This window comes from Nematocida homosporus, assembly GCF_024244095.1.
Source record: "Nematocida homosporus strain JUm1504 chromosome Unknown 4451, whole genome shotgun sequence".
NCBI lineage: Eukaryota > Fungi > Microsporidia > Nematocida > Nematocida homosporus.
The window spans coordinates 22,689-45,192 of NW_026250683.1; the positions used below are offsets into that span (position 1 = coordinate 22,689).

The 22,504-nt window shown below is 42.0% G+C and overlaps 12 protein-coding genes across 12 annotated transcripts; 7 read left to right on the forward strand and 5 right to left on the reverse strand.

Annotated features, from left to right (window-relative positions):
• Positions 1-184: 184 nt before the first annotated feature.
• Positions 185-3,274, reverse strand: NEHOM01_0780 (structural maintenance of chromosome 2; the record flags this gene model as incomplete). The annotated part of the gene is made up of 1 exon (XM_051489658.1): positions 185-3,274. One exon carries the CDS (start codon positions 3,272-3,274, stop codon positions 185-187), a length of 3,090 nt encoding a protein of 1,029 aa, XP_051345618.1.
• A 27-nt stretch (positions 3,275-3,301) lies between these two features.
• Positions 3,302-3,628, forward strand: NEHOM01_0781 (uncharacterized protein; the record flags this gene model as incomplete). The annotated part of the gene is made up of 1 exon (XM_051489659.1): positions 3,302-3,628. One exon carries the CDS (start codon positions 3,302-3,304, stop codon positions 3,626-3,628), a length of 327 nt encoding a protein of 108 aa, XP_051345619.1.
• A 3-nt stretch (positions 3,629-3,631) lies between these two features.
• NEHOM01_0782 (uncharacterized protein) lies at positions 3,632-6,043 on the forward strand (the record flags this gene model as incomplete). Its single annotated transcript, XM_051489660.1, has 1 exon — positions 3,632-6,043. One exon carries the CDS (start codon positions 3,632-3,634, stop codon positions 6,041-6,043), a length of 2,412 nt encoding a protein of 803 aa, XP_051345620.1.
• Positions 6,044-6,119: 76 nt separating this feature from the next.
• Positions 6,120-7,520, forward strand: NEHOM01_0783 (cerevisin; the record flags this gene model as incomplete). Its single annotated transcript, XM_051489661.1, has 1 exon — positions 6,120-7,520. One exon carries the CDS (start codon positions 6,120-6,122, stop codon positions 7,518-7,520), a length of 1,401 nt encoding a protein of 466 aa, XP_051345621.1.
• Positions 7,521-7,853: 333 nt separating this feature from the next.
• NEHOM01_0784 (transcription initiation protein SPT3) lies at positions 7,854-8,645 on the reverse strand (the record flags this gene model as incomplete). Its single annotated transcript, XM_051489662.1, has 1 exon — positions 7,854-8,645. One exon carries the CDS (start codon positions 8,643-8,645, stop codon positions 7,854-7,856), a length of 792 nt encoding a protein of 263 aa, XP_051345622.1.
• Positions 8,646-8,700: 55 nt separating this feature from the next.
• NEHOM01_0785 (uncharacterized protein) lies at positions 8,701-9,354 on the forward strand (the record flags this gene model as incomplete). The annotated part of the gene is made up of 1 exon (XM_051489663.1): positions 8,701-9,354. The coding sequence occupies one exon, from the start codon at positions 8,701-8,703 to the stop codon at positions 9,352-9,354; it is 654 nt and encodes a 217-aa protein (XP_051345623.1).
• Positions 9,355-9,471: 117 nt separating this feature from the next.
• Positions 9,472-10,347, reverse strand: NEHOM01_0786 (uncharacterized protein; the record flags this gene model as incomplete). The annotated part of the gene is made up of 1 exon (XM_051489664.1): positions 9,472-10,347. The coding sequence occupies one exon, from the start codon at positions 10,345-10,347 to the stop codon at positions 9,472-9,474; it is 876 nt and encodes a 291-aa protein (XP_051345624.1).
• Positions 10,348-10,644: 297 nt separating this feature from the next.
• NEHOM01_0787 (uncharacterized protein) lies at positions 10,645-11,250 on the forward strand (the record flags this gene model as incomplete). The annotated part of the gene is made up of 1 exon (XM_051489665.1): positions 10,645-11,250. The coding sequence occupies one exon, from the start codon at positions 10,645-10,647 to the stop codon at positions 11,248-11,250; it is 606 nt and encodes a 201-aa protein (XP_051345625.1).
• Positions 11,251-11,905: 655 nt separating this feature from the next.
• On the reverse strand, positions 11,906-12,682 carry NEHOM01_0788 (20S proteasome subunit beta 2; the record flags this gene model as incomplete). The annotated part of the gene is made up of 1 exon (XM_051489666.1): positions 11,906-12,682. One exon carries the CDS (start codon positions 12,680-12,682, stop codon positions 11,906-11,908), a length of 777 nt encoding a protein of 258 aa, XP_051345626.1.
• Positions 12,683-14,066: 1,384 nt separating this feature from the next.
• On the forward strand, positions 14,067-15,911 carry NEHOM01_0789 (uncharacterized protein; the record flags this gene model as incomplete). The annotated part of the gene is made up of 1 exon (XM_051489667.1): positions 14,067-15,911. One exon carries the CDS (start codon positions 14,067-14,069, stop codon positions 15,909-15,911), a length of 1,845 nt encoding a protein of 614 aa, XP_051345627.1.
• A 28-nt stretch (positions 15,912-15,939) lies between these two features.
• Positions 15,940-17,097, forward strand: NEHOM01_0790 (25S rRNA (cytosine2870-C5)-methyltransferase; the record flags this gene model as incomplete). Its single annotated transcript, XM_051489668.1, has 1 exon — positions 15,940-17,097. The coding sequence occupies one exon, from the start codon at positions 15,940-15,942 to the stop codon at positions 17,095-17,097; it is 1,158 nt and encodes a 385-aa protein (XP_051345628.1).
• A 788-nt stretch (positions 17,098-17,885) lies between these two features.
• Positions 17,886-21,899, reverse strand: NEHOM01_0791 (uncharacterized protein; the record flags this gene model as incomplete). The annotated part of the gene is made up of 1 exon (XM_051489669.1): positions 17,886-21,899. One exon carries the CDS (start codon positions 21,897-21,899, stop codon positions 17,886-17,888), a length of 4,014 nt encoding a protein of 1,337 aa, XP_051345629.1.
• Between the last annotated feature and the right edge of the window lie 605 nt (positions 21,900-22,504).

Sequence of the window (22,504 nt, forward strand, 5' to 3'; positions counted from 1 at the left end):
GTGAGTTAGTATTTGGGTTAGTAGTGGTTTAGTATTAGTAGTGGTTTAGTATTGGTATTAGTTTGATAGTAGTTTAGTATTGAGTTAGCATTGGGTTAGTATTAGTAGTGAGCTGCTGTTATTGAAGTGGACATTACAACAATCACAATGATAGATACGGGAGTGACTAGCAATAAATTGTTTATTACACTTGGTGGACACCGGAACTTCCTTCTCTGATATAGGTTTGGAAGAGGGCATTGGCGTTGTGGTACATGCCATCTTTCAAAGAGACAACCAGAAACTGCGAGCCCTGGAACTCGCTTTGGATCATGCGGCCCATAGCTTCCGTATGGCTTGCATCTAGAGCTGCATCAATTTCATCAAGAATGTACAGAGGGGAAGGTTTGGACTTAAGAAGAGAGAAGATTAGACTGAGGGCACAGATGGATTTTTGGCCTCCACTGAGTTCAGTCAGACCTTTCTTCCAGGTTCCCATCTTAACAAACAACTCTACTCCATTCATAGGCGATCCATCAACGGCTTCTAAGCGGGCATCGCCCGATTCAATGAAGTACTTAACATACTTGCCGAGGCGTTGGTTGACCGAATGGAATATCTCTTCAATTCTTTCTTTTTCGAGTAGATTGAGTCGGTCAATTGATTTTTTGATAGTTTCTTTGTTCTTTTGAAGTTTAACAATCTTATCTTTGAGAGTCTTTTCCATTTCTTCGTTCTTTTCTAGCATTTCGATGTTCTTTGGGTTGATCTCTTTGCGCGGGACTTTGAGACAATGCGAATACTCAACTTCTAGCTCGGTGGTAGCTGTAGTTAGGGCAGATAATTCCAGAGCGAGCAATGGCTTATGTGGACGAGGTGGGGTAGTGGGTGCTTGTTGCTGTAATTTGCTGAGCTGAACTTCCAATCGAGTCTTCTCTTTGCGCAAGGACGTTAGAGTTTGGGAAATACGTTTCTCTTCTCGGATTTGAATAGACCGTCGGGCTCGGTTTACTTCGTTCTTTTTGATACCATCTATCTTTTGAGCTTCAAGTGCATCTATTTCTGCTTGGAGAATAGCTGATTCTTCTTGGTGTTTAGCCAATTCCTGGGTTAGTGACTGAATAGCAGCTTGTTTAGTGGTTAAGCTAGCTTGCAGAGTAGTGGCCTGTCGGGCCAGCTGGGTGAGCGTACGGAGCTGAGTGGTGGTTTGCTCCAACACAACTTCATTTGGGTCTTCTTCTGAAGCTAAAGCCTGGAGACGAGCGGCATTCTTTTGAATTTTCTTATCGCGATTCTTCTTTTCCTCTAAACAACCAAGATACTCTTTGGCCCGCATGAGTAGATCCAATGAACATACTTCTAAGGCCGCATTAGCCTTTTGCAATTGGCTTTCCAGACTTCTGATACTCTCTTGCTTGGATTGAGAGAAAGCAAACTTAGACTTGTCCAGACTGCCTCCAGTAATAGTCCCACGTCGGTCAAACAATTCGCCATCTAAAGTAACACAAGTAAGACTTTCACGATCCCTTATTTGAATAGCCGTTTTGCGATCGGGAACCAAAATATACCCACCAAAAAGGTACTGTACTGCTTTCTTAATAGCCGGCGAGTACTCAATTGCTTCAACTAAAGGGATAGCTCCATACTTCCGGGCCGCATCTTCTTTCTGGGTGGAAAGGGTCTTAGGCACAATCCGCGACAAAGGAATGACATCCGCCCGACGGCCCTGCTTAGAAACCAAATCAATAACTTGCTTACCCAAATGTTCATTGTCCACAACCAGGAAGTCTTTTCGACCGCCTAGCACAACACCAATTGGGACAACGTGTTCGGCCCGAGGCACTGAAATAAGTTCAGCAATCTTGCCATGTAGACCTTCCATGATAGGATAGCCCAGGGAAGCATAAAGACTTTGTAAGGTTCTTTTGATCTGACTAACTTGGCTGGCATCAATATCCTTATGGGCTCGGACGTACTCCTCAGCTTTAATAGGAGTTAGTTGGTGCCGCAGCTCAAAGGTTTCGATCTTAGCTATGCTGGCTTGATTGTCGCGGTAGAGACCGTCCATTTCCAAGGCAATACTCTCCTTTTCACGCTCTCTTTCAATAGTAGGCAGTCGACGCGTGCCTAACTCTTTCCGAAGCATTCTTTCCTTCTCAGTGAGACCTTCTAGATTGTTTTCAATACTACTAAGTAACTCTTCAGTTGAGGCCTGGGCCGGTGGTGGCACCAGGAGAGGTAATTGTAAGTACTGGTGGAAAAGGTCTTCTTGAGTGGCTAAGGTACTAGCTACTTCTTTATCTAACTTAGTCTTCTCTTCACGCAAGACTTCGATCATGTGCCGACTGAGTTCGCGTTGTTTAGCATCAATTCGTTCCTGGAGATTAACAATATCCGTATCTTCAATTGTATCTTGGGCGGCAGCTAGTCCCAGAACTAATTCATTAATCTGCTCCTCCAAACTAAACAGACTCTTCTCCAGGGCATCGGCTTCTGCTACTCTTTGTTGGTACTTCAAGAACTCAATAGTGCGCCGGTGCTCTTCAAGGGACTGTTTGAGTGCACCCATTTTCTTCTGGGCTTCGCGGGACTCGTAGTACTCGGCACGCTCTTTGCGCAATCTTTCTAGAAAGGGGAAGATAGTCTTAGATAGTGTTTCTTGCGTTTCCAAGAGCTTCTTCTCCTTTCTTTCCAGAACGGCATAGGCCTTACTCTTCTCGGCCCGGTAGACACTTGTGCCCGCACACTCTTCTAAGAGACTGAGGAACTGGGAACTTTTCATGCCCAGAATACGACCGACGCGGCCTTGCATAACAATAAAGTAGGGTGGCTCAGGCCGTTCGTACTTTCTGGTGCCATCGTCTTTATGGGCAGTTTTAGCTGAAGATAGACCAACACATTGCAACAACCGCATGACACTCTTGGTCGTAGCGTTATGATCATTGAGGAGGTACTTGGTCTTGCCATCTTCACTAATTACGCGGGTAAGTGCAATTGTATCCAGCATTTCGTAACCTACGGGAGTTTGAGTTTTATCTTGGTTGTTAAAAACCAAAGTAACTCGGGCCTCGCCCCGACTCGATTTAGCACTCTTAAAGATAAGTTCTTTCATGCTTGTGCTACGTAATAAACGGGGACAATCAATTCCCAAGACAAAACAGACGGCATCTAAGATATTACTTTTCCCGGTGCCGTTCAAGCCAGTAATGGCTGTAAATCGCTTATCCATGGGGCCTACTTTAGTTCTTTCGCCATAACTTTTGAAGCCTTCAATCTCAACCCATTGTAAGTACATTAAACTTGTAAAAACCCCCAAAAATAAATGGATGCATTACACTATTGGTATACTCTTTTGCCTTTATTCAGTCGGATCAAGCAAGATAAGGTCCTCTTTAACAAAGTAGAGAATCTCTTGTGCGCGACAGGTGCTCGTTTGGATCCTTTGGATGCGTCTGTGTGGTGTTATCGCTGCAAAACAATCAATGTGCCGGTGCTGACGTGTCGGGTTAGATTATCGGGTCGAGAGCTCTGGGTGGAGTGCAAACAGTGTTTAAGCAGCCATTGTGTTGACATAACAGATAAAAGGAAAAGAAAACAGATATGGGTAAACAAAAACACAACTTTAGATGAGTTTTTAGATGGAATATAAACAATGGCGGGTGTTTGTTTATGTTATTTAGATAAGAATGTCATTAATGAATGTCTTTTTTGTTTGTTTGGGACTTTCATTTATCAGATAGGCAACTATAAAGGCTGGAATGTAATTGTGGGTATGTTCAAACTCTTGGTTGCTTTGGCGCAGTTGGGACTTTACGCTGTTTCGACTTGCACTGCTAAGATTATGCAGACGACCTCTGTTACTTCTGATGAGATCTTGCGCGCTTCACAAACGAACAGACTCTGCATGTCATTTGTTAATGGTTCGAACGCACAAAATACGCTTCCGGCCATGGCCCAATCCTATAATAGCGGGATGCTACCTCAAGCAACGACTTTGGACTTGTCTCAAATTCACATGGACTACAACCCCGAGCACTGTCCTTTGTTTGTTGATGTAGTTGACAACCACATTGACCATGCGCGGATTGAAATCCAAGTTCTAAATTCACTTTCAACCTACAACTATCTGCAGAACGAGATTAACAATAATCACGGCCTCGATGTCACACTCGGCGTTTGCATTCCCTTGAATCGCATTATCCAAAAAAGCCTCCTTGATAAAGACAGCTTGATTGACTTGGTGCCATACACCGAGGTGGAAATCAAGTCTTTGGCTATTCGAGAAGACATGAACTGTTTGGAGCTCGCCTTTGGAGCGTTGGCATTGAGTCAGTGGATTCACTCAAAGGTCGCGGCAGCCCCGTGGCAACCCCATATCTTCCAAGACGGACCCATCTACGGTACTTTGTACTTCAAAAAGAGATACTACCGTCCTGACTTGGCAAATGAAATTGTTAATGCCGCTGACTTATCCACCGTCGGCCAAAGTCCTGCCTTGGCTACGTATCGCCGCATGCCTTTAGAGTCCTTTGAAGCTTCCTCCATCCCCCAATCAACGGCCCGCTTAACCATTTCTTCTATTGACCTTTCTACTAACCAGTCGATTAACTTGGTTTCCGACTCAATTGCAGACACCGTCCAAGAAGCAATGGCTTTTGTCTTGGCTTGTTTTGAGGTTGTCAAAAGTAAGAACTATCGTAACGCATTGGTCAACAATCTATATGACAACTTCAAGCCTATCTGCACTACCTTCAGTATTGATAGCAACTTGGGTTGCATAGCAACAAGGTCTTTGGAGTTCTCTAACCAGTACAAAAAGCTAAAAGAAGATAAGGATTTCAGCTCACTCCTTTCTGGAGTGCGAAAAATCAAGACTCAAAAACGCAAATCGAGTGGTGCTGGAAGTAAGACTCAAGGTGGTCTCGGCGGTGTTGGTGGAGTACTCGGTGGTGCCGGCCAACCTGGTGCAACTAGCATTCCTTGCACTGAAGAGGACTTCAGTAGTGATGCTGAAGAGATTACCTTCCTTAATGAGTTTGTGTTGAAACGTCCTGGTGAGATGTCCCGAGACGCTTTCGCCCATCGCAACTTGATGTCCAAGTATGGACCGGAGTTGATGTTCACTCAGAAATCACAGCTGGTTACGGACCTATCCAGCCTCTACAACCAGAGCTCCAATGTAACAACCACTGGCTCACTTTGCTACCACCAAGAGTCCGATACCATTACCAAGAACCAAAGTGTCGACAAATTACTCTCCTACATGGACTACTTGGTCTCCACTATCCAAAGCATCAGAAAGTTCAAGCCCATTCAGATTACCAAGGGCGAAGAACAACTCAAGACTAAGTGGATTGGAGCTAAGACATTCCAGTCTTCAGTTCGTTCTATACTGAGCAACTGTCCTCCCCCTCGAGTGCTTGTGCAATCACAATCCGCCAATCTCATTCCAGTATTGCCGGAGTTCCGAGAGATGTCAGACGATGAAGAAGTGACCAAAGGCTTAGATGGTGTTCCAAGAAATCACCAACAATGGGCCGACTACACTATTGCCGAGTGCAACGCTGTTTTGATCCCCGCTCTTAAATACGCTTTAAGCTGCAATGACCCCATCAGCACTCTAACTCTAGGTCTCTACCACTACGTTGTTGAAGTTCTCATTGGCCAACGACATGCTCTTTACATGTGTGACCAAATGAAGACCGAGCTGATATACCATCTAGGCGTTGCCACCGATGGCATCGAGGGTCTTAATTTAGACCGAGCAATCGAGGCTATCAGAGACGAGCTTCGCACAACAGCTAACATCTGCCAGGAGTTCCGCAAGGTCGTTTTAGGCGAGATGTTACTTGAAGAACGCGAAGACACCAGTAGTGATGAGGAAAGCAAGCCCGTGCGAAAAGTTTCAGGCCGATACGTCATTGTTCCAAGTAACAAACTGAACGCTGAACATCTAGATCAAGGATTCTTCAGCAAACGCACCAGGAAGACCATCTCCTATGTTTCTATTGGAACGTCTCTTCTAACACTAGTTGGAGGAATCGCGTATATGACAATGATCTAATCTCCAATAAATACTTAAAACACAATATGTTTCGCTGTTTCAGCTGGTATATTTATTGTCTGGCCTGCTGTCTGGCATGTTGTGGGGATTGCTGATGCTCTTTGCATTGTGTAATGCCAAAAGGCACGTGGTGCTTCTCCGGGAAGGAGTGGGCGCCATGGCCATTCAAAGCCATGAAGAATGGATTTCAAGTCTGGGAGTAGATCCCCTGGAGTTAAAGGGATTCACTGCACCGGGCGTGTATGGCTATGCCGGCGAGCTCACGACCAACCAAGTAGAGCAGCTAAAGCAGCGCCCTGAAGTTATGGCAGTTGAAGAAGATCAGACCTATGCCATTCAAGTTTACGAAACACCGCTTCCGGCCAAGGACAACAATATAACCTGGGAGTCACTGGGAGATTTAGAAGCCGCCATGATTTGGGGCGATGGCCTGTACCAGGCGAAACACAATATTCTTAAGGGCCGCCGCCACTTCCGCAAACACCCGATCAAGAAGATCTATCGTAAGAACCGCAAGCGACCCCATCCTCTGCTGCCTTTAATTGGCAAGAAGGCCATGGCTAGTGTTGGAAACTTTGCGTCCATCTTTACTCGCATGCACTACCCGGCCTTTAGCGACAGCCTGGTGATTCAAAGCACCGAGTCCTGGGGGCTCAGTCGAATGTCCCAAAGAAAGATGGTCTATTCTCTGGATACCTATATCTACCCCAAGACGGCCGGCAAAGGTGTTTTCGTTTACATTCTCGATACCGGCATAGACAAATCCCATCCAGAACTTTCCGGGCAGGTTGAATCAGGAATCAATCTAATTGATGGCACAGTTGATACTGCCGATGACAATGGCCATGGTACGCACTGTTCTGGCATTGTGGCGGGTAAGACTTTTGGTATGGCCAAAGAGGCTACGTTGATTCCCGTGAAGATTCTTAATGCTAATGGCCAAGGCACAACTGAGCATACTATTATGGGGCTGATTTACGTGATCAAGGAGCACCATAAGAAGCTCAAGAAGGAAAAGCAGCCTAAAACCGTTATTAATATGAGCCTTGGTGGAGTCAAGAGCAGCATTATGCAAGAGATTGTGAAACGGGCCGTCAAGCAAGGCATTCACGTGATTGTGGCCGGTGGTAACGACTCCGCAGACGCCTGTAGCTATTCCCCGGCATCAATCAAAAGTGCTATCACAGTCGGCGCCATTGACCGAACCGACGACATTGCTATTTTCAGCAACACCGGCAAGTGTGTTGATCTATTTGCGCCCGGAGTAGAGATAACTAGTGCATATGCTAACGGAACCACCCGCGTTCTCTCGGGGACTTCTATGGCTGCACCGTACGTTACTGGTTTAGCCGCCCTCTACCTTTCAGAGGAAAACAGAAGTCCAGAGGAGCTCAAACTCCTAATCCAATCTGATGCTTTCCAATCCGATCTTATCAAGATAGCCTCATCCAAACTACTTAATTTACGATCAGAATAATTAATAAACCCTTCCTAATCCATACACATTAGTTGCTTATTAAGTTAAGATAGTATTAAGTTAAGTTAGGATAATGTTGTATTATGTCAATATAGTATCAAGTTAAGATAGTGTTAAGATAACGTTGTGTTGATGTAGGATAGTATTAAGATGGTATTATGTTAAGATAGTATCAAGTTAAGATGGTATTATGTTAAGGTAGGATAGTGTTAAGATGGTATTAAGTTAAGTTAGGATAATATTAAGATAGTATCAAGTTAAGTTAAGATAATATTAAGATAGTATCAAGTTAAGATGGTATAGTATAATATAGGGTTGATTTGGATGGAGCAACTAGTAGATCACTCCTTGTTCTTTGAGCAGGCGACAGGCCTCGTCAATGTCCGGGATAGTGATAGGGACTTTCATGGACTTCTCTTTGAACATTCCTTCAACCGGGGCTTGCTCACTCTGGCCTTTGTTCTTGCGAGCACTGATCTCACTCGCTATACTGACAATATCAAAGATAACCTCACAGGCAACAAAGCCCAGGATATCTACCACTTCGTCTTTTAGCTTATAATCTGTCCCCAAAAAGTCCTTAAACCGCTTGATCTTGCGAAAGGTAAACGAAGCCTGGCGACATTCAGTGAAGTCTAAATACTCTTCTTTGGACATGTTTTCAGTCATCCGATCAATGGCATAGAGTCGGTCTTTTAGTTCGTTGGCCTTATCATAAATATTCCGGGGCAGCCAGCTATAGCTTAATTTGGCCTCTTTAGCGGCATTCAAAGCAACCACTTCCTTGTTAACACGATTACGTACGTCTTTGAAAACAATGTAATTTGATAGCTTCTTAACTCGGCATGGGTTGCGGCGTAGCACAAAGACAATATCCTCTATACCCACCTGCTTACTTCCTCGTAGCCGTGATATCTCGTAGCTCTTATCTAAAAGTGTTTTGATATGTGCATACACAATCTGCTCTAAATAAATACTAGACGCCTTATTAGGGTTTCTAACGTCACCACAAGCATACATCATGGACTTAATTTCAGATTGATAATTTTGACCCTCTTTATCTTTATCACTCCCTCGAACTAGACTGCCAAATTCAATCTTCATACTATAGCTAGATTGGTTCATTAAATATTTTGCTAAACACATCTCTCTCTATTTGTATCTAGTTTATTTTTGTCCTATGCCACTCTCTAATTCCTCTTCTAACTCTTCTCCTTACTCCAATACACCTACTTCTTCTTCTGGTTATGTCTCACCAAAAGTGTCCCAATCTAACTTAAAAACAAAAGATATCAGTTTGTCACACAAACATTCTCAGTCGGCCAGTGAGTTAGCTGGTATTTACAGCCGACTATTGGGTTCTGGGTACTTTTGTGACCCGAAAGTAACCAAGTATGGGTACATGAGCTTTTTACGACCTGAAAGATTATGGCCAGAGAGTGATCCCTTAGCACTAGCGCAAAAGCTGAAGAGACAAGGGGACAGTCTTTACAACCAGAATCGCCACCAGGCCTATCGCTTATGGCTGGAGTCATTAGTACTGCATTTACAAGAAAGCACTCAAAGCTTGGCCAAGATTCAGAACTTAGCCAAGTTTGTCCATTCGATTCGGTCTTTAATCAGGCCAGATGATAAGCAGGCGCAAAAGGTCTTTCTAAGTGTTTATTTATGCCTAGAGTATGCTGCATTAAAGTGGCAGCCACCAAGCAAGGAAAGGCTCGTCCTAGTTGATCAAATAGTTCAAACTGCATATCAACAGGAGACACCGATCGTGCCTTTCGAGTATTTATCTGAGTACGCCACTAGACGACTCAATCTACTTTATTATAACTAAATATGTCTCCATACTAACTCAATACAATCCTAATACTAAGTCCAATCCAACCCAGTACTAATACTAAACTGAATACTAAACTGAATACTAACTCAACTCAACACAACACAACTCAAATTAAACGATTTTGTTGATGTAAATTAGTCCGATGGAAACCAAAACCAAAATCAAGTGGTTGAGGGCTGAAAGATAAGTGAGAACTCCAACAACTAACTGCCCCACAAAAGACAAACAGGTACAACTAATTAGCACTGCAAAGAAAACAAAGAAGATTCTTCGTTCTATCTTAACACTCTCTTCACTTTCTTGCCTAGCATCTGTTATCTTAGCAATAATTGAGTTGGTTTGTAAGTACTCATGAAAGATACTATTCTGAAAGTAGTCGTCCTCACTACCAATCCATTCAGCTCGCATGATAATTGGAAAGACCTTATTAAGTTCAGACAAGGCTTCCAATGAGTCCTCTATCTTTTTCCCGCCCTCATTAAAGTTACTCAACAGTAACGGCTGCAACAAAGCCCGTAAACTACCCAAATGAACCATGTAGTAATAAATGTTCAAAATCGGGACCTGTTTAATTGGATCCTTAACCGACCGCTTAACAATACACATAACATTCGGATTTGCTTGTGAAACATAGAAGCGATGAAGATTAATACTTTCTGCTAAATATGCCGTCCCTCGTTGCACATACATAGCCGGCACATGGTCTGACTTTTCAGCCTCCACCTCCATCTTATCTGTCTCCGTTAGTACAACAGCCATTATAAAGTCCTTCTTCCTATTAAGACATTCCACCGCCAATCCCAAGTACGTCCGCATCGTAATCGGATCTCGTTGCAGAATATCAATACTTGCATCAGCCCGTAAACCCCGGAATAGTTCAATAAACCCATACTCTTTTTCCTCATACATCCACAATAAACACAACCCTTCATAATAAACACACGGAATAACTACCCACTTTATTATCACTACCCACCCAATTGCCATAAAAGGAAAATTTAACTACCTAATTCCAACTCAACTCAACTCAACTCCAACCCACCTCCACCTCCAACTCCAAACTCAACTCCAACTCTAACCCAACACAATACACCTGCATATCAACTGTTTGCCTTGTATAGTAGTTCTTTTTATTTACTAAACCTAACTACTTCACTTATCTCCTTACTAATACTAACCCTACACCTCCCCACTAAATCTAGACCTTTATTCGACCCCTTCCGACCCCTATCCTTATCTCTACCCCACTAATCAATACTAAACATTCCTTTTTTATTTATTAGGATGGACTTCCGACGTAATAATGAAGTACATGACTTAGAACGTCAATTCAAAGACTCAATTGAATTTACTAATATTGATACAACTCCTAATAAGCCTAAACATCGTGAATTTACTCCATTTAGAACCAAATACGACTCTGCTTCACAACTTAGTAAAATACATACAGTCGAACAAGAGCTATCTCGACTTAAAGACCTACAAAGCAAAGTCTTAGATATGCAAGAAACACTCGAAGAAACAATTGATAAAGAAGTTCAAAAAACCAAAGATAGAGAGATTAAAGAACTAAAAGCCCAATATAAACTCAAGATACGCGATCTAGAAGAACAATATCATCAAAGAATCTCTACTATCAAAAAAGAGTATGAAGATAAGCTCATCCGTACAATTACTAAGTTAAAGGAAACTGCCCGTACAGCCATCAACACTCGAGTGGCCGAAGAGGTCGAAAAGGCCCAGAAAGCCGCCGAGCGAAAGTTACTAGAAGTCCAACTCCGAGATAAGTCCGTAATTGATAAGCTCACCAAAATGTACGTTGATCTTAAAGAGAAGTACAAAAAGGACGTTCAAAAACTCGATCTAGATTTCCCTACTCCTAATAAGTAAATAATCATATTACATTAGTATAGTATTACATTAGTATAGTATATTGAAGACGTTTATATCCTGTTAAGTTGAGTTGAGTTGAGTTAGGGTTGGGTTGGGTTGTGTTGAGTTGAGTTGGATTAGGATGTCTAGATAGTTAGATCTGTAAATAAACTAGGTTAATGTCTTCATACGATTGCTACTAATTGGGTTGTGTTGTGTTATGTTGTGTTGTGTTATGTTGTTGTAGTACTCAATCCTAACATAATACTAACATAATACCAACATAATACTAACCCAATTGAAGATAGTATTTGATATAAGTGTTGAGGTTGTCTATTGAGTGAGTATTGGTTGAGTTGAAATAAGATGACGTCATATTAAGTTAGTCTTAAATTGGTTTAGTAGTGAGTATTGAGTAGTGTAGTATCTTATCAGTAATCATATTAGTAGTGGTAGTGGTCGTATGACAACCTACAGTTATGTATATTAAGAACCTTACCGTATCTGCCACTGATGATTTTGAATTAAGATAAGATTAAGATAAGATTAAGATAAGATTTAGATAAGATTAAGATAAGATTAAGATACGTTTTAGATTGTTATACCAATACTAAACCAAACTAAACCAAACTAAACCAAACATAACATAACCCAATTTAAGATAACACTTCATTTATTGAGTTGGATTGAGGGCATCTCGAATATCAACGAGATTAATGATTTCCTCCTTCTTAACAAGTACACTAGCACGAGGGTACCTGTACTGGGCATTTTTCTCTTCCTTCTTACCCACAACCTTATAAGGCCGGTGGTACTCAGTTATGAAGACCTTTTCTTGGTCAGTTTTGATAACACAAAGATCAATATTAGATCCAGAGTAAAGATCATTTTGAATTCCAGCTTCAATCCCACTACAGGCCAAGGCAATAGCTTCATCCACACTCATATCTTCTTTCCACTGACTCTCCAACATACCAATAGCCGCATAACTACCCGATCCCAAGGCCGTATAGGGTAAGTTATCTATACTACCGTGTGGATGAATACCACAAAGTACTGGACCTGTCTCATCTACTCCACCTATAATCAAAGCAGCCTGCACATATCCCTGGTACCTAAACAAGTGTCTCTTCAAGATATTAATGCAGTAGCTCAAAAGAGGTACCTTATCATACTTCAAAGCATAACGATACATTGAACACTCAGCCATTTTAGTAGTAAAACGCGTATCAGCTGCAGTTCCAGCTCCACAACAGAAGATATTATCTGCAATTCTGTGAATCTTAGAACAGTTCTTGTTAGCAACAATAGGACCATTAGTAGAACGCGTATCAGCCGCTAAAACAACATAATCTTTACCTTTAACCCCAACAATAGTAGTTCCGGTCTTTTCTGCATACTTTTCAGCATATCGGGCAGCTTCAGCTTGTAGAGATTCTCTTAGGACCATAAAAACACAAAAAGAAATTGGGTTAGTAGCTGATATGGTTAGGATTAGTAGAGGTTGGTATTGAGTTAGTATTGGGGTGGGTAGAGGTGGAGTTGAGTTGGTATTGAGTTGGTATTGGGGTGGGTGGTTGTTGGGGTGAGGTGGAGTGGAGTTGGAGTTAGTATGTGATAAGAGAAGTAAGATAATATAACTATAACAACTTGATACGATTGGGGTGTGAGGTTCAATTTATTGTCAGTGTCAATCCGAGGAACGAATGTCAACTCTTATGAGAGACAATGCGGACACAACTGTTCCTACTCCGAGAGGACGAGTGACCCTCTCGCGATCCAAATTATCGCCGGCACTACATCCATTACTTGGCAGATAATGGCAATTACCAGCGCAGTTGCTAGTCCACTAGTAACAGTGGTTCACAACCGGGGGCACGCATGTTTGAGTAGAACTAAGGAAATAGCTGCCTTACTACAAACAAGGAATCTTTATGGGACGAGGGGTACTGGATTTTTCACCTTCTTCTCCCTCTCCTGTACCTACTACACTAGTGGCGGCTAGACAGTGCCCCAATCTTGCTGTCTAACGGTAGCCACCAGAGAGTTTTAAAGCCTTTTGAAAGCTTATTCTTTATGGACTCTTCCGGTCATAATGCCTCATCAAGTCCGGGCGGGGCGTAGCTACTGGGTAACCATTACGCTATTAAGCATAACTAACCAAGAATTGAAGGCTTAACTACGTACCAAGTAGAAGGCTTGAATTAGGCTAGACTGCCACCGCCCAATAACAAACTAATGCTTAAGTACTAGTTCTTATTGTCTTAGATTAGATCAGAATTAAGTTAGTGAAAGAAGCATCAACCATTCTAAAACATCTTAATTATCCGATTGGATTAGTATTCTTTGCTTAACAAAACCAAATTGATCTGACTTAAGAATTGTTTATTCAATACTCTACTACTACTACTAATAACACTACTTTACTACTACTACTAACAATGCTTTATTAATACAATATTACTAACAACACTACTTTACTAATACTTTACTACTAATAACACTACTTTACTAATACCACTACCACCTAACTTAACTCAACTTAACTTAACCCAATACTAACTTAACTCAATTCAAAATCAAAATCAAAACCAATTAAGATAAGATAGGATTAAGATTAACCCAATTGAAAAATACTATAAAAGGAAAGAAGATAATCCGAAACTAAACCAAAGTAACCAAACCAACCCAACCCAACCCAACCCAAACCAACTCAACTCAATAAAGCTTTTTGGCAATAGAGTTTAATAGATATAAAAACATAATCGGCCAGATTTAACCCAGAGATTCACAAGTGAGTAAATGATAAGATCCAAAATATTTTGACAATCTACATGCTTTACTTAATCTCTAAACCAGTTCAACTACTATTTACACCACCAATGTCAAATTTCTTTTTCGCTATGGATGGTAATCGACGTAAAGATTGGTTTTATTCTAGAGATAGTAGAAGGGGAGGTCGTTCTAATATGCCTAGAGATTCTACTAGTAGTTCTGGTGGATATTTCTCCAATTACGATCCAAATAGACGGTCTAATTGGCCACAAGCCAGGAGAAGGCCATTCCAACGACGCACGTATGAAGATATGCCACGTTCAGACCGAGTCCCCGTCCGAGGCACACTCTCTCCCACCACTTACACCCATCCAGAAGGTCTACCAGAAAGACCTCTTACTCCCCCCACCACTACTAACTCCACTCCCACCACTACTAACTCAGCTCAACTCAATACCCCTACCACTCAAACCACCCCTACACATACTAACTCCACCCCTACACATACTAACTCCGCTACTAACTCCACTACTACTCATACTAACACCACACATACTCATCCCAACTCAATAATACCACCCCAACCATTACATCCTAATGATAATACCTATACTCCTCCAAATCAGCCCAATTTAATATTAAGTCGTGCACCAGAAGAGATGACTAAGACAATGACTAGCGAACTAAATAATGAACTAAACGATAAACCAACCAGTCCAGTCACTAGTAACTTAACTAGTAGTACTTCTGAAATACCCGGAATCCTTCATACTCCAGAAGATGACCAAGACTCTCCTTCCCTTCAACTAAGTACTTGGCCCCACCAACCTGAACCATCTACTAGTCCAGAACTATCCGGTAGTTTACGTATTCCTCCTGTTTATGCTTATATCCTGGCTAAAGCTAAAGTAGCTCAAGAAGAGGCCGAACGAGTCTATCATATTAATGCTGCCCTCCGCCGACCGACGGCCACTCGACTTCCTTTGGAAATTGAGTTCTGGTCCCAGTGCCCAGAACTAGCTGCCTTAGGTACTTTAAGAGAAGAAGTACCAGAAGTCCTTATGGCCGCTGAACAAAGAAGTCGACTTAATGAAGCATGGATCCCAGATATTACTCCAGCCCAAGTAACTCTTTACCTCTACGATACAACTATTAAAGACCCACAAGCTCATCATTCTCAGCACAGTCAAGTCTATACTTACCTTGGAGAAGACGATCTCTTAAAGAAAGCCTTTGCTGAAGTGGGTAAAGACTTTGTCCGGATTAATCGTGAGTTCTTACCCTGGCGTAAACCAGCTGAAGTAATTCATCTTTATTATCATAAGAAGTATACTCTTCGTCTTAAACTTTGGAAGAATGCTTATCGGGATACTCGTAAAATAGCTGATGTAGACTTAAAAGACCTTGTGCAACGCGAATGGACGCAAACCGACCAGGACCTCTTTGCCGCTCTTTTCCCTACCCTCGGCAAGAAATGGACCCTGTACATAGAGAGTATTAAAGGCAAAACAGAAGGAGATATCAGAGCTTATTACAAGTACTATAAGAAGTTTATTCAAAAACCACCCACTCGACCCCCACGTCCCGATAAGAAACGAGATCCACCCCCTGATGGACATTGGCAAGTGCATGAACGACAAATGTTTGCCCTTCTTTTCCCGCATATCGGTAAAAACTGGAGTGTTCTGGCCAATTACCTTGTTACTAAGAATGCCACTGAAATCCGCAGTTATCACCGCCTCCATTATAAGAACCTCAGTGCGGGTGAACGAATTCTTGAGACGCACTTAAGAGATCTTGGGCCACCACAAGTCAGGACTGAACCTTTAGCTCTAAATCAACGATCCGGCCACCAACAAGCCCATTCTACCTTTGCCGGTGTCTTATTTAGCAGTTATAAATAGAACTCGGCAATCTCAGTGCAAAATTTGCATGACGTCAGAGATTGAACCAATTGATACGTACATTAATCCATTAGAAGCAACGTACAATGACTATCTTTTAGAGAAAATAACAGAAATGTTCAATCGTGAAGAAAAAGATGCTTTTATAACGGCTTCTGATGCCCAACGGCCTATAACTATTCGGGCCAACCGTTTAAAAACCACTCGTAGTAGTTTGATCCAAAAACTAACCCATCGTGGGGTTAATCTAGAAAAGATTGATTGGAGTGATGCCGGAGCCGTAGTTTATAACAGCAGTGTGCCAATTGGTGCTACACCTGAGTATTTAGCTGGCCAGTATATTCTTCAAGGTGCTTCTTCTATGCTACCAGTCCTGGCTTTATCTCCCCAACCAGAAGATGTAGTAGTGGATATGTGTGCTGCCCCAGGGGGTAAGACTTCTCATTTAGCCGCTGTTATGGGTAATAAGGGTACTATTTATGCTAATGATGTTAGTGCTAGTCGGGCAGTTGCTTTAGCTGCTAATTTACAACGGATGGGAGTGAGTAATACTATTTGTACGGTTATGGATGCTTTGGCTTTGCCTTATACTAGGGTTAATAAGGTTTTATTGGATGCACCTTGTTCTGGGACGGGTGTTCTGGCTAAAGATCCGGCGGCTAAACGGAATAAGGATGCTATGAGTGTGCGGCGGTTGCAGGAGAAGCAGAAAGAGTTGATTTTAAAGGCATTTGATATGTTGAATCCTAAAGATCCGGCTAATTCAGTGCTGGTTTATTCGACTTGTTCTATTCTGGTGGAGGAGAATGAGTGTGTGGTTGACTATCTCTTGCGGAAGAGGAAGAATGCTAAGGTAGTTGATACGGAGTTACCGATTGGGAAGAATGGGTTTAGTTCTTACCGGGGGAAGATCTTCCATCCGAGTTTGAAACTTACGCGGCGGTTCTATCCCCACGTGCACAACACGGATGGGTTCTATGTGGCCCGGATTAAGAAGATGGGATACTCGCCGGAAGAGATAGCTGCTAAGCCGGCGGTTAAGGCAGCTGCTAAATCCGAAGGGGCAACGGCCGTTACCAAGAAGAAGGCGGCATTACCTACGGCATCGGACCGGGCTAGAAAAGGTCTGCGCCCTAAACGAGCTCAACGCTCGCCTAAGACTAACAAGCGCCCCAAGAAGGAGTAGTCGGAAGCCTACTATAGATCTAATGGCCGGACCGACGGGTTAGTATTGGGTTGAGTTAAGTTAAGTTAAGTTAAGTGATGTTCGGCTTAAGCTAGGTTTACTTCTTGCGATAATAAAGATATGATTAGGTTAAGTTATGATTTGGGTTGAGTTGAGTTGAGTTATGATTAAGTTATGTTGAGATATGATTGAGTTGAGTTGTGACTTGAGTTATGATATGATTAAGTTGAGTTATGATTAAGATATGATATGGTTGAGTTGAGTTATGTTATGATTTGGTTGATTTGGTTAAGTTGAGTTTGGTTAAGTTAAGTTAAGATATGATAAGATTTGTTGAGTTAGTGTGGATTAAATAAAAACTAGTTTAAAAGCTAAGTGAATTTGGAATGGGAAAGGGTTTGCTTTATTTTGAAAATAGGATTAATATTAGGATTGGATTATATTAAGATTAAGATTAGAGTTGAATTGAGTTAGTATTGGGGTAGTAAGTGATTACTCGCCGTTTTCAATCCATACCAAACCAATACTAAACCAAGACATAATCATATTAGACACTCGTAGGATTTATTGAATAAAGTATCAACTGGATATGATGTGTACAGTATCTAATTGGGTTGTTATCTTCTTAGCCCATGTAGATCATGTATTTGTAGTTGGGAATTGTACTATACCAATCTTTAACTCAATCTAACTCAACTCACTACCAACTCAATAGAATGTCGTATATTGAACATCATAGTTAGTATTGGGTTGTTGGGTCTTTTAGAGCTATTAAGTTAGATTAGGATTTATTGAGGTGGTTGTGGTGGGCACGGGGGGTGAACAGTATGGTGGGCACTATAGTATGGGGGTGGTGGGTTGTAGTAGGGTCCTTGTTGGGGCTGGTTAGTAAAGGCCGGATTGGTGGGGTCGTTGCCTGGGGCAGAATTATCATGTTGGGTGTTGTAGGGGGCGTTGCCGAAAGAAGAAGAGGTGGTTTGAGACCAGTTGCAGGATGGTCGAGCTAACACATCCTGTGCGGTATGGGAAGAAGTAGATGGCTGGCCTGAGCAGTCTTGATTAGCATTCATAGGGTAGAGGTGTGTTTGATTCTGGTGATCAAGCGATGCATTGTAGGAATTATTCTGCTGGTTAGTCGGTTGATTGGCGTATCCTGGGGTGATTTCCTGGCCTGGGAAAGACTGAGTAACATCTTGCCTAGTGAAGTCTAATGGTGCTTGCGGGGTAGAAGAGTCAGAATAGCATTGATCAGGATAGAATTGGTTGGAGCAAGATGGCATGGCCTGCGGCTGTAGGCCAGAACTAGATGGCTGATTAGGATCTGGCTGAGGGGCAACTGGCTGCATATGCTGCAATTGTGTGTAAGAAGTGGAAGAGGTGTTGTGGTAGGGTTGGTTGTGGTAGGGTTGCATATGGTAGGGTTGGTTGTAGTAGATGCCTGGATGTGGTTGCTGGGTAGAATAATCTGGGGCTTGTTGTTGACTCGGGTAAGTTGAAGAGGATGGTTGAGCTGGATAAGCTGTGGTGGATTGCCAATCATTATATTCTTGTTTCAGGTGAGACATTGTGGCTTGCTGATCAGCACTAAACTGGGTTGGTTGAGTAACGGTTGAGGAAGATGGCGTGTTAGGCTGGCTATCATCAGAAATCTCAATTACCGAATCATCATCAGACAAGCTGGTTTGTTGCTCATCATTGGGTACAGATAAGGCCGACTGTGTACTGTTAGAAGTAGAGGGTTGATATGGATTGGGGTATGTGTTTGGTTGTGGATTGGGATATGGATTGGGGTATGTGTTTGGTTGTGGATTGGGTTGTGGATTGGGGTATGTGCTAGGTTGTGGATTGGGTTGTGGGTTGGGCTGCGGATTGGGGTATGTGGTGGGTTGTGGATTGGCGTATGGATTAGGATATGGCTCGTTGAGAGGAACCTTGTTTGGTGCTGGGGCTGTTGGCTGACTTTTGGGGAGATCGCTAAGGGTCCAGATGAAAGAGGTTTCGAATGCACTCTCTGGACTGGTGGAAAGAATAGTAGCAACAAGAAGATAAAGAATAGTCGACCGCTTGGCGCCTGTACTTGGCTGTTGCGTGTCCCTGGTGTTGAAATAAACAGGAATCCGGCCTGGCCTGTACTGGTAGAGAGATAAACCTGCTCTCTTTCTCATTAAATACTGGAGGCGGGATGTATCGTCAACCTGGTACTTGGCAAAGAAGTGAGGCAGAGATTCGTTTAGAACAATCTCGGGCAGTTTAGTGAATCCTGGTCCGGATAAATAACAGGTGAGAACGGGGAAGAACGAAAGCCGAGGTGAAGTGGTATAGTGATAGAGGGAGTCTAAAATATCTCTTATATTAACAAAGATGTTGACTGCTTGTAGGTGGGGAAGAATTATATTGTCGCTGTAGGCAGAAGGTTGATAGTTTATGTGGATACTGTTAAGCGGGCATGGGGTTGCAGGTCTGGTAGGAGTGGTATTAGAAGAACTCGGTGTAGCGCTAGACGTGCTATCAAATCTAGAAGTTGGCTTGAAGAGACTATTTAAAATACCCCTTAAAGCAACACCAATATTGGTATGGCTGTTGCGGAATTCGGTAAAGCAGATATTAAAGTCTTTGATGCCGGCTGACCATATGATTGGCTTGGCCGTGTTAAATAGCTGGAGAATTTCATCAATACCTGCACCACCAATAGTAATCTTGTTAATGGTTGTGAGTGAGTCAATATCAGCTAATGAATTGGAGGCGATTGGATTGCCAGAAGCCGGATTAGCAAAGGTTAGCGTAGATGGCTGTGAGTGAACAAGTTCTAGCACTTCCAGTGGCTTTAGTTTGTCGGCTAACTGCCTGTGGGCATCGCCAAGCGCATTGATGATAGCCAAGTCCTGAGTTTGGGCATTTTCGAAGGTATAAGGTTGCGGTAGGCATATCTTTATGGAAGTGACGCACGTGAATAGGGCTAAGTACTTGTAAAAGAACAGGCCGGCCCCATGATAGTCGCGGAAAGTTATGATTAGGCGAGTTGGTGTGGAATAGTGTTCAGCACAGTCTAACAAGGCGTTATAACTTGTCTCCTCTATTTGGATGGCAAGTTGGTCTTCCATTTGGTAGTCCACAATTACTAGTTTCGGCGCATAGAAGATTATTTCCAGGTAGAGTGGGTCTCCTTTGAGCACCAAGGTAGTAAGATTAGGAAATTTAGCGGGTGTGGCTTGCATGTTCCTGTTAGATGTAGAAGATTCACTTTCGGGAGCAGGCCTAGTAAGACTATTGGGTTGCAACGTAATGACTTCAGAGACACTAAGGATATCAAGAGAGAGGATTTTCAACTGAGGCAAATCGGAAATATACTGCCAAATCTGGGTATAAGACCAGGGCTTCGATGTTTTGATATGAAGGCACTCAATAGGAGAGGTGTTTGGGTGTCGGGGGTAGTTCATGGTTAATCCCTGGCTTTTAAGAATGAAATGGGATTGGTTAGGCTGGCTGGGTGTGTTGTTGATGAATAGATCTGGTCCAAAAGTTGTAAGCAAAAACTCATTCCCATTTACTATCGCATACGGAGGATACTCTTCTACACCGTGTTTGAAGATTCTAAGATGCCGATTTGGTCTGAGTAGGGCGGAAATAGTGTAGTGTGGGCAAGTTTTGAGTGGGTTGTTGATGATTAACTCTTCTAAACCTAGAAAGAAGTAGTTGATCGGATAGGTCGTCTGAGAAATGAATAATGTATCTATTTTGAGTATTTGAAGAGTGGTGTTCATTCGAGTGGAATGACCATCTAGACATTCATAGGTTGCCATGTGAGTAAAGAGGAGATCAAGGGCATGTGATATTTTAGTGTCATAGCCGTGGTTAATATCAGTATTAGAGCATAAAGCGACAGCGTACTTTAAAACATCAGGGCTTGCAAACAACGGACAGTCTAGTCCAGGATTACCAATTAGGTCCAAGTACTTGAGTCCAGTATGTTGGTAGATAGAACGCGCACCGAAAAAACAGTGCTTTAAACCGTTATGTCTGAGACTAAGAGCTTTTAGGGCTGGGAAGCATTTGAGGCAATCAACTTGAAACTTACTGATTCGATTGTTATTCAGAGTTAGAGTGTGTAGATTTGTATGTTTAAACAGAGTGGTTATTTCTTCTGCTCTATCGCATGAAGTACTTATCGAGTTGTCAATCTCTTTGATAATTTCAAAGCTCACTAAATTAGGACAGATCAGCTCAAGAATATGCAGTCCATTAAGTTTGTTAATTTGGCACCTAATGCGAATAATAAGGACTCTGAGACTAGCGTTTAGCTCATTTAGAGGTGGCAACGAAGGAGTCAATAGGAAGACGACTAACTTACTCTGATTAGAAAATTGGATTACTGTCTTTTGCTCTTTGGTTGTTGATAGGCCTGGTTTCGGTCGCCATAAACTAAGTTTAGGGTTGTCATAAGGTGAAGTTCCAAGTTTAGCCTTTTGAGATTTAATTGGCCCACCGGCACTAGAACTTGAAGTACCAGGGGCATTCATCTTTGGTTGTCGTGGATCAATTAGTTTGATTGGTCGAGTAACTATTGGCTGTTTAGGTTCTTCTAATGAACTTGGCTGATTATGATGTAATGGGGCCGAGTATATTGGTTGATTATTTCTAGGGTCATTATAAGCATCCGATGTACTTATCTGGCTAGAATGTAACTGAGTAAAAGTTGGAGGCGGATTAGGTCCCAAATCAAAAGACTGATTGCTAGAACAGTTCATTAAGCCTAGAAGGCATAAATAAATCCAGTTAAATCTAGATATTAAGTTGAACTTCATTAAGGGTTTAAAAAACTACTCTATATATATGTTAAAATATGTCTAAGCAGGGGTCAATGTAATACTCAATACTAACTCAATACTAACTCAATACTAACTTAATACTTAACCAATAAATACTCCATTAAAGACATTCCTTGATACGAGCATTGGTGTCTTTTATTAAATAAATGTGAGTGTGTTGAAATAAGATGACGTCATATCGAATTGCAGATAAGATATGAAAAATTACTTTGGTTAAAACACCCTGATTTTATTAAAGCTACGTGTTAGTAGCAGTGTGCACTAAGTAGTGTGTACTAAGTAGTGAATAGTAAGTAGTGTGTACTAAGTAGTGATCAGGTTGATTGTTGGGAGAAATGAGTAGTGGTAGGATGACAGTACTACAGTAAAGTATGACGAAATCAGTTATTCTGAGTTGTGCCTTAGTTTATATTTTTAAGTGATCTAACTTTAGATAAGCTGGTTGAGTTTGAATATGTGTGTTGGGTTAGTATTTAGTCCTTACAAAGGCAAGACTAACTGAACTATGTACTAATTTCAGCTCTTTTCTTCTATAAACAAATGCCAATACTAACCCAATGAAGTAATAAAATCAACTATAA